Here is a 9953-nt window from a genome sequence, read left to right as displayed (position 1 = left end):
TAATACAACAGCGTCACCTAGTGTCTACTCATACACAACATCTGTTCCAACAAATGCACTCGTGTCCATCACTGGAGATGTTTATTAAACGCGGTTACCGCACACAAATTCATCAGGCATCACATAATTAAACACCATAAACAACATTACAACACACAATACAAAAGAGGAAGCTACATTATTATTATTGCTGTTTGTTATTATTATTATTTACTGAGTATCAAACTCTTGTTCCACTGAGAATATCTCCATATTTCTTTCCAAAAATGTCTCTTACAGTAGAGATAGTCAGTAAGGGCTCCCAGCAGAGCATGTATTTACATTGTACTGAAGTTATCAGTAGTTCATTCTGTCTTACATTACAACTATATTAAAATGTTTTTCCACAATATTTCAAATAATCCTGTTCATTTGTAGATAGTAAATACTACTTATTCAAGGTAAATGTAAGATGACCTGAAATAGACCTGATGCTAAAGAAACATTTTTACAAAGTATCTAGCCAGGTGAATCATTCTAAGGCCAGCAAAGTTGAATTTGGAAAGTACTCATCCACTTCCTGTCTAAATGATTCTAGAATGTATCCAGTGACTTATTAGTGTTATGTCATGTAATGACTGATGCATTCAAAAACAATATGGAAAGAGTGATCAGTTGATGCCAGATTATTGGTGGTCTCGCTTGTCTAGGTGGCCTCCAGGTCCTGTACCTGAGTGTCTCAGAAGGTTCTGCGGAGCTCATAGGGAGACCAAGTGCTATTTACATCGCTCTTCGCCCACGGGGAGTTGTCACTGAGTGTTGGCGGAGCGTTCTCGGACTCCTCGACCGACAGTGGGGGCATTTTGGTGGCATAGTCACTGGATGCAGTCATATAGGGAGCACAGGGAAAGCTGGAGGGAGGCTGGTAGAGGCCTGGGTAGTGGGCCTCGTCCAAAGGGTATAGGGGATATGGCTGGGGGGGTGGCATGCTGGTACCGCGTGGCGGAGATGGACACTGTGAGGAGTTTCCTGACTCTGTGCCGGTTAGGGTGGTGGGCATGGTGTCTGGTGGCAAACCCTCACCAGACAAAGTGTCCACCTGAGCCACTGCTTCAGATCCAGCCGGCTCCCATGACTCCCTCTGGTGGCAGAATAATGGAAGACAATGTCTGGTAGTTACATTCTATACTATCATAAAGAAAGCATGGTGTCTATGCACTGAGTAAATATGTGGAAAATGAATCTCTTATTGTGAAGACACCTAAAAAGGGATTTCTAATGTTTTGAACATTTTTTTTACTCTTTTTTCCACTGGGCGAGAAAATAATGTCGAGCGAAAGAAGGGACCTTCAAGAGTAAGGAGAAGTAGGAGAGATTTTAAGATAAAATTTTAACACAAGGTTTTTATAGTGGCCTTTATATACTGTGGCTGGTTTATAAAGACAGGATTGAAAATCTTATAATGTAGGTAAAATTAAGAAAGCATTACAGTTTAAAATACTTAATTAGTGTGTTACTGCACACACTAATTGTATTCATTCAGTGCTATTTGACTGAGGATGTAGTCACACCTGCCAAAGCAGAGCAATGACTAGATTCTACCAATTGAGCCCCAGAAACACTTAAGCATGAGAGTAATCAAAGAGAACAGAGGCTCACCATTAGTAGCTGGGAGGGTTCTGTGCCAAATGGTGGCAGTAGAGAGGACAATGCAGAAGGAGTGAACATAGTGCTCCCCCCAGTGGTCAGGGCAGTATTGCGGTAATCTCCAAATGACTCCGGATAGTAACCATCAATGAAAGGGTAGCCGGACATGGCCGTGGTGTCACAGGAGAGAGGTTTGCCCCCTAGTGATGAGGTATAGATGTCTGTGGAGAACTGTTTGCCCGAGGAGGGAAACTCGCTGTCAGAAATGAAAGACCTCCTCATGCTGTAGTAACTGGGGAGCATATGGGAGCCTGCATGCAAAAACAATAACACAGAAAGTTGCATTTTATTATACTCATGCGCATAACCCTACCTAGAACGTTGCTCTTTGTCAACCTTAGGTAACTCTGTATAGATAGGCACATATAGTCCACAAAGCAGGATCACTGATTCAGATAACTCGAAGACTGACTTGGAAATGGCAATTTTCATCTATATCTATCTATTTAATAGTTTGCAGGTTTTGCTTCACACAGAAACACAGGAAAGTCTTGCTTTGTGGAATTCCTAGAATGTTGTACTTGAGTCCATAGCTTTATGAAAATGTTTAACACATCCAAATTGAAGCATGCAAATCTGATCATCATAATAAAATAGAATTATTTAAGCATTGGTTGGTTTGAATGCTTTTGTTCATGTTGAAGCCTTTGTTTTCTCGTCCAGATTTATCACGCTATCTTTCAAATTTAAGATTTAGCAAAATAAACACTGAATGCTCTGATTTGTCACCTGTCATGAAATGCATATATGAAGAGAGTGTTATTTACCTTGCATTGGAACAAATGACTGCTGAGGACCTGCTCCCTAAAACACATAATGGACAGATAAAGAAATTGCGAAGTTAGCCATGACTCGATTTCTTTGTGGTATACAGATGGTAGCCTAGCAAACAAATTACTACCCTCTACACATATCATTAACTAAAAACTATAAATATCATAAATGACAAAAAATTATTTGAGTCTCATTTCAGAAGAGCAGACAGGCACAGACTAATAATGAAAAATTCTAAGCCACCCTTGCAAACAGAGAGAAGCAGGCTTAATAGACAGCTGCAGTTAATGGGCGCTAAGTAGAGCAACAACATGGAAAGCACAGAGGAGACTTAACAAAGCTAGATTTACAGAATTTCAAACTGGGGTCAACAAATGTCACAAAAGGTCTTTAAATGTGAGACTGCATGGCAACAAGTTGACATATTCAGTCCAAAATGGCAGTTGTGTTGGTGTGATGAAAAGAGCCATGAGAGTCTATATCAGATGTCAAACACTACAGCCCTTATCATCACTTGCGTTTCACAGGAACCTTCTATAGATGGAGACAGTTCACGCATGTGTACATAAAGAGATGATTATTAGTCTGGGCCGAGGCGGACTTCATGATGACGGGGAGCGACAAAAAAAGACAACAAGCTCGCCACTGTTTGCATATTACAAACATAAAAGAGCTGATAGCCCGGCTGGATTGGCTCGCAGGCACGCAAATCCTGAGGGCTGGAATTTGAATGTGATTTGCCCAGCGCAGGACTTCCCCATGTGTGTCGTGCATGCCTCACTGCTCCTCTGAAGGCAGCCTAGGGAAATCAGCTCGTTAAAGCTAATGCGCTCACATCACACAACCTCAGTCCCTTAGGGAGGGCTGGACTGCCTGACATGGCATTGCATGGCATGGCATGGCATGGCATGGCATGGCACGAGAGCAAGCTGCCAAGCTGGCCTGCTGACCGATCAGCATGATGAGTAGTATGTGTGCCACAGATGTTTAAACAGGATGGCTGTCATATACTATCGCACATGAAAGGCTTACTTCACCTACATTTATAATGCACTGGGTTTATGTCACAAAACCTGTAAACAGAGGCATCTACGGTTCTATAGTATCTAGCTTACACAGAAGTTTTGAAATGTTCACAGTAGTTGTGGGTTTTTTTTTAATTCAAAGGAAATAATGCAGCTGCAGTGACACATAAAGACCACATGGCTGATGGAAAAGAAATAATAATAACAATAATAATGATTATAGTAGTATTAATAACATGTTTGATTCACAAAGCAGCTTTCACAAACAACATTCTGTCAAGAACTCAACTTAACAAAATAGCCTCTCCACAATGTTGACACAATGGAATTGCAGAGTACTGTTTGTGAATGGCTCACCATTTCAATTCTGCAATTCACCTAAACTATACCTTGTGAAGGAACATCTGTATTTACTTACACCATTATTTGAACTGTATCTCAGAGGTACATTTACATATTTAACGTTGATTCTGTTTTAGATTAGATCCAAAACTATCAACATTTAGCGTAGCTGTATACATTGCCCCTAATCCCTTCTAACTAAGCCAACACTCAGTTATTAGGACAAACAATAATACAAGTGTTTTTCTTTGGCCAATAACAGGAGAAGTATGAATTTGATTTACTCATATTTACTATTGGTGGAACAACCCAAAGTCTATTTTAAAGTCATAAGTAGTAGCCGGCTTACAGAGATTCATTGTATATATGCAGTAATAAACGTGAAATCAAATTATTTGCACTCATGAATCCTACAGTATCCTTAATTACGTTTTATGAATCCTACAATATCATAAATAACGTTTTCTAGGACCACAGATAAGCAGATGACTGCACATCTGACATGCTCTTATGATTTTCATATTTTTGACTGGTATCTCAGCAGGAGGTGATTAATATTCAAACATTTCCTAAGTTAAACTTACACAAATCATTTGCAATGGTGGTTCCCAGTATAGGCCACATATGCAATTACATACAGATAATTCACAAAGGAGATCCCACTGAAGCAAAATGTCAACTTGGAGGCACATAGAAACGTTTGTGGTGTTTGACACATCATTGCATTTAACTCAATTCAGCAAGGTCATTTTGTATCAGATCAAACTTACAACAATATCATAGCCTTTATATCAAAATTGAGTTATCTGTGTGTGTAGTAAAGACCACAAATTATCTAGAAAGAAATTGTATTATGCCTGTGAGGACAAAAGGACCAGCTCTATTTCAGATGACCATGTTAAAATATCACTGGCTGTACCCCACTTGTACACACCCATGTTTGGACTTGACCCAAATTAACGAGACAAGGCCAAAGTTTGCAAAGTTTGTCTGCCTGTGCAGATGGCTTGCTCTTCCTCAGAGCCCCCCAATACCCCCCCCCCCCACCCCTGCTCTTAGAGTGAGGTGAAAGGGCTCTAGTATTGTGTGCTCTGTTCACAGCCTACCTTTTCTCAATAGCCCCCTAGCCCCCCCCCCCAAAAAAAACACATACACAAACACAGTTTTTCAGTCATGTATACACATCTACCAAGTCTTTACAAAGTCTCTGTTTGCATAGGCTGACAACTGCACGTAAAATGTATCTTTTTGTCCCTTTCATCATATATACAATGGCTTATGTAATGCAGCTCACAAATGCTTCTCAAATAAATGTCTCTACAAACAGCATTCACTCCTAATGTGTGTCCATGTGTGATTTATTGCCTGCCTCCCATTCCTTTGCCTGTCTGTGGCTCATCCAGTCACTGAAAGAAATTAAAGGCAAAATCCAACTGCCTTTGGATTCATGACAGTCACTAAGAAAGGTATTATTGTCGGTGACCAAACCACAACTAGCCATTTTCCCTTGCCTGAAAAAAGACTGTAGTCTGATTTATATGTTTGAAATGTTGCAATATTGCTTCATACTTAGTTAGTTTTTCTTAGAAAATTAGCTAAAATGTAAGAAATAACAATTGGGTAAGTATTGGGTAAAATATATTTCAGAGCTACTACATTAGTGTCTGTGACGCAAGTTATGCTAACTGCCAAACTTGCACAATAACTTACAGAGGAACATCACCTCTAGAAGTGACCTTCCAACAATGGTCCAACAACTGACTCTAACCCTTAAATGATAGCAATTACTTTGGGGTAAAGTGCAGGCATCATTAACAGTCATTACTGGGGTTTATGATCAACCATCCTCATAAGCCCCTGGCTAACACTGAATACATGGTCTTGAGAGGGACATTGTCTGGTCCTTGGCTAGGCAAAGCCTTGGTCCTTTGTACAGGCAGATGTCTGTGAGTTTGGCGTGCCCAGGGTTGAACAATGAACAGATCAGTGGTCTGCGAGGCCGCACAATGCGGTGGCACAGGTGTGTGTCAGACATTAACTTTGCATAGCCACACAGCCAGAAGAGAAAAGGTCGGTTTGCCCGGGCGAACTCCGCAGGGTTCACGACCATCAGCCATGGCGGCATTGTCGCCAGCTGCATTGTGAACGTTGGGGAGACTGATGGCTCTCTTTCACCCCCTACTATCTGTGCATGTGTCAGTATTTACAGATGGGATTTAGACCAATTTATGGTTAAGGGCCAGAGAAAATGACTTGCAGGGATTGTTTAAAAAAAAAAAAAAAAGAGTGCATTGGATTGTAATTTGGTCTTCGGGTCATGTTTTTTTGTTGTTGTTGTATTAAAAAGATAAGCCCCAGTGTAAATAAAGAGTGAAGCATGCTCTAATGGACGAATGGACAGGTTGTCTGCCGTTGTACAAGACAAAGGCACGGTGAGAGGGAGAAAGAGAAAGACAGAGAACAAAAAAATAAAGAGTAAATGAAAGCTTACATTGTAGCGTGGTCCACTCGTCTGTCGTGATCGTTTCTCAGCCAGTAGGTCTTTGACTGTGTGCTTCACCCTTACCCCCTGGTAAACTCGCCTGGAGTACTCTGGGAAAGAGTAAAGTCATGTTTTTACAATGGACACATTTAGTTTGCCTCTTATGAAATAAAGTGCCCACTAGCGTAACAATTGAGGGGGCCCAGAGGCTGTCAGGGGTTAGGGGCCCATGTTTTGCTAGTGTTTGCTGGTTAACTACTGCAGGTGGGCCCTCTCACACACTGACCGCTTCAGGTAGTCCTCAAAGTAAACATTTGTCAGTATCACTTACTTATACTCGAGTTACTTGTGATTGAGATAGATATTCTACCTTTTCATATTGAGCTTTGAGTCATAGCCTATTTTCTAAGTGAAATGTTCCAAAACTGCATGTTCTATTAAAACAAAATCTAGCCACCACTTATTTAATTTGGCTGCTTCTCAAAAGGTTTGAAGGAAGAAGGTTTGCTGGGAAATGCTCATTTGTTTGCCCAATGCCCTTGTTCCCTGTCCACTGTGATAGCATTTGTGACGTGAACTTTTCCTCAACAGTTCAACTTTTTAGCTAAAAGCAAGTGCTTTTCAATAAATTGACGATAAGTTAGCAGCATAAATAATGTTTTGCAAGAAAACAAAAAACAGCGTTCAAAAGGGGAAGGAAAAGAGATAACAGGATGAGTTTACTGCTAAACGGCAGTTGATATAGTCTTATTTAAGGAGCAGTATGGGGCAAGAAAGAGGATTGGCTACACTCTCAACACAGGGCAGCAGAGCCAGGGATTTGGACTTGTCGTGTTGCTAATGATTTTGTTGAGGGCAAGGCCTACAGGATAAACTTCAAATGGGTGAGAACAGGTTTATCTTTGTTATGGAGTGGGACTAGGAATCAGGGATGAATCTATAGTAATGTATTAGTTAGTTACCTCTCATATGTTGGAAAATATGCACCTACTGTACTCTCTGTCTGTGATAATCTTTGGCTGTGGTGCCATTGATGATGAATGATGGTGAATTCTATTAATGCAAGTGATTGTCTGCCCAGGTGCCGTCATGCATCCATACATACTGTGAGGGCCTATAATTAGTGCTTTTCTTTTCCTGGTTATTTCTTATTATTATTCTTCTATGGCTATTCTTCTTCTTCTATCGAAAACTTGTAAAGCTACTTTGTGTTGATTTCAGATGTTTGATAGTTGGAGACATAAGGCTGTGGTAGGTGGATCCAGGGTAGGCTGTTAGCTTAGCACTGATCATGGCAGCAGCCATTAGTTTTCATGGTGAGCCATGGTGACATAGCAATTAACTGCTTTGCAATTGCCTGGAGTGGTTGTGTGTGTGTGTGTGTGTGTGTGTGTGTGTGTGTGTGTGTGTGTGTGTGTGTGTGTGTGTGTGTGTGTGTGTGTGTGTGTGTCCATGCATGTGTGCGTTTGGGGTGGGGGGGTTGTAAGAAAAAAACACCAGGACTGATCACAATATTTTTACGCTATCGACTGTACCATTAAAAAGAAACTTTTTAAGAGTCCACATTTTAACTAGGGTCAATTACGACTGAAATCGGTCCAGTATTGAGTTAGAACACTGGTAACCACAAAATGGCTGTACAACTTAATCTCATGGAGCATGCATCTGCGTCAAAGTAAACAGTTTTTTTCCACACTGACAGGCTGAGAATGAAATTATAAGTATCTGACTACGAGGAAAGGATCGCTACAGAGATAGGCCTGTGTCCGTCTGTGTCATGTCATTTTGTAAAGCGGTTTACTTTGACGCAGATGCTTGTGCCATGGGATTACATTGTATAATCGTTTTGCAGTTGCCAGTTATAATGTTCTAACTCAATCCGGAAGTTCATTTGTTAATTGTCCTGAGTAAAAGTGTGGACCAAAAAGGTCTAAAGGTCAAGGTCAAAAAGGGCCCAGATGGGAAAAAATCCTGAAGTTTAACCTTTAAACATGTCCCTTTAACCTTCAGAGGTTTATCTCCTATGTAAATTACATTGTGAAACTCCCAAAGAATTTAGGGCCATATCATAGGACTAATCTAGGGAGATTGAACTCTATGTTTAGGTTTTAAGGGTGTAATGTTGAATAAGCAGCTCATAATTGAGTTGTTTAATATATTGATCTGGTCCTTCATTTCTATGTGTAGCCTTACAGAGGCCTCCGTGACGTATTTTTACACAGGATTTAAATACTTTTTCCGTATGGCAATGTCCCAGGAATGGACTCTCACAGAAAAAATAACAATGGAGCAAATCAAACAAACAACAATCCCACTGACTCCCAGAAGTTGAAATAGAGAGAAATATTTAGTTTTGAAAACTTTTTCCAAATGCCTGTGTAATGGTGCAATAAAAAAGTGCCCTTATCCCCAAATAAAGTGGTAGTATACACCATTGGCCTATTTAGTATGATGAGAGTATATCATACTGGCCCATATAGTATGAATTAAATACTTTGTCAAAAAGTTTCAAAATGGCAAGATGTAGGGCAACCAACCTAAATAATGCAAGGTCCTTCTATTCCTGACAAGATTGTGTTTTTAAATGATTTAATTGACTAGTTTGTTCTCTTCAATTGTTCATCAGAAATGACTAATTTTTCCAATAGTGATAAGCCACAGAACACAGTAGGAAATACAAATGGCATCAGTCATGATAATGTGTAAAATGTCTGTCTATGATATATCCAATCATAATGCCCTATTGCTATGCGATAAATCCATTATGTTTATTTAAGCTGTACATAGATGAAGCACAATGGTTCCATATGTGAGGAAATAATTTGCAACAGTATGTACAGTATTTGCTTTATAAACAGCATTAAGAATAGTGCATGAATGAAAAACATTTGTCGACAATAGCTTTTGCTCGACACTCCGATCAAATACTCCAGATTTGGACTTTCAGAAAACATGAAAACATTCAATCTCAAAGCCCAGCTTCAATCAACTCAATCTTAAAGTCCAAATACAATCAAGTCACACCCAAACATAGCAGTTGCAATGTTGCAATGTATATACATATAACTACAACTATAGTAACATGAACTATACATTACCATGAATATAACTAGAACTATAATAACATGAACGATACATTACCATGAACATATAGCTAGGGCTATAATAACATGAACTATACATTACCATGAACATAATAAGTCATACTAAATAATGTTACTATGTACTGAGCAGTGATGCCAGAATAACATTTTATCTCTCACCGGTTTCCATGGTGCCAAAAGTTTCAGGGTGCCTTGTGAAAATGCTGTCTGTACCCGTAAGTATGGATGAGTAAGACGGAGAATGCACATCATAACATTGTCAGGAAGCATTCCTCTCCACAGGACTTTTACACCTGTGGATGGCACAGCAGTTTTTGAAGTGACCTTTATCATTTGTTTAAATGCAAATGAATGGCAAGACGTTTCTGAAACATTTGCATTATAGTTCTAGATAAGTGGAAGGAGAGCGTGGAGCCCAGCATCACCAGTGGCTATTAGAGGGCAAGGCACCATGGAAAAATAAAGTCGGTTCTAATACTTTTGCAGGAATTATGTGATAGTGAAGAATAAACCTAATACAGGTTTGAGACATACAGGTAT

The 9953-nt window shown here is 39.8% G+C and overlaps 1 protein-coding gene across 1 annotated transcript; it reads right to left on the bottom strand.

Moving 5' to 3' along the window:
• Positions 1–718: 718 nt before the first annotated feature.
• On the bottom strand, positions 719–9582 carry pou2af2 (POU class 2 homeobox associating factor 2; the record flags this gene model as incomplete). The annotated part of the gene is made up of 5 exons (XM_080855496.1): positions 719–1120; positions 1639–1937; positions 2454–2490; positions 6319–6419; positions 9573–9582. 5 exons carry the CDS (start codon positions 9580–9582, stop codon positions 719–721), a joined length of 849 nt encoding a protein of 282 aa, XP_080711622.1.
• Between the last annotated feature and the right edge of the window lie 371 nt (positions 9583–9953).

This window comes from Sprattus sprattus, assembly GCF_963457725.1.
Source record: "Sprattus sprattus genome assembly, chromosome: 17".
Lineage (NCBI taxonomy): Eukaryota > Metazoa > Chordata > Actinopteri > Clupeiformes > Clupeidae > Sprattus > Sprattus sprattus.
Note: the sequence above shows the minus strand (reverse complement) of the source record. Positions and strands in the feature narration are given on the sequence as shown.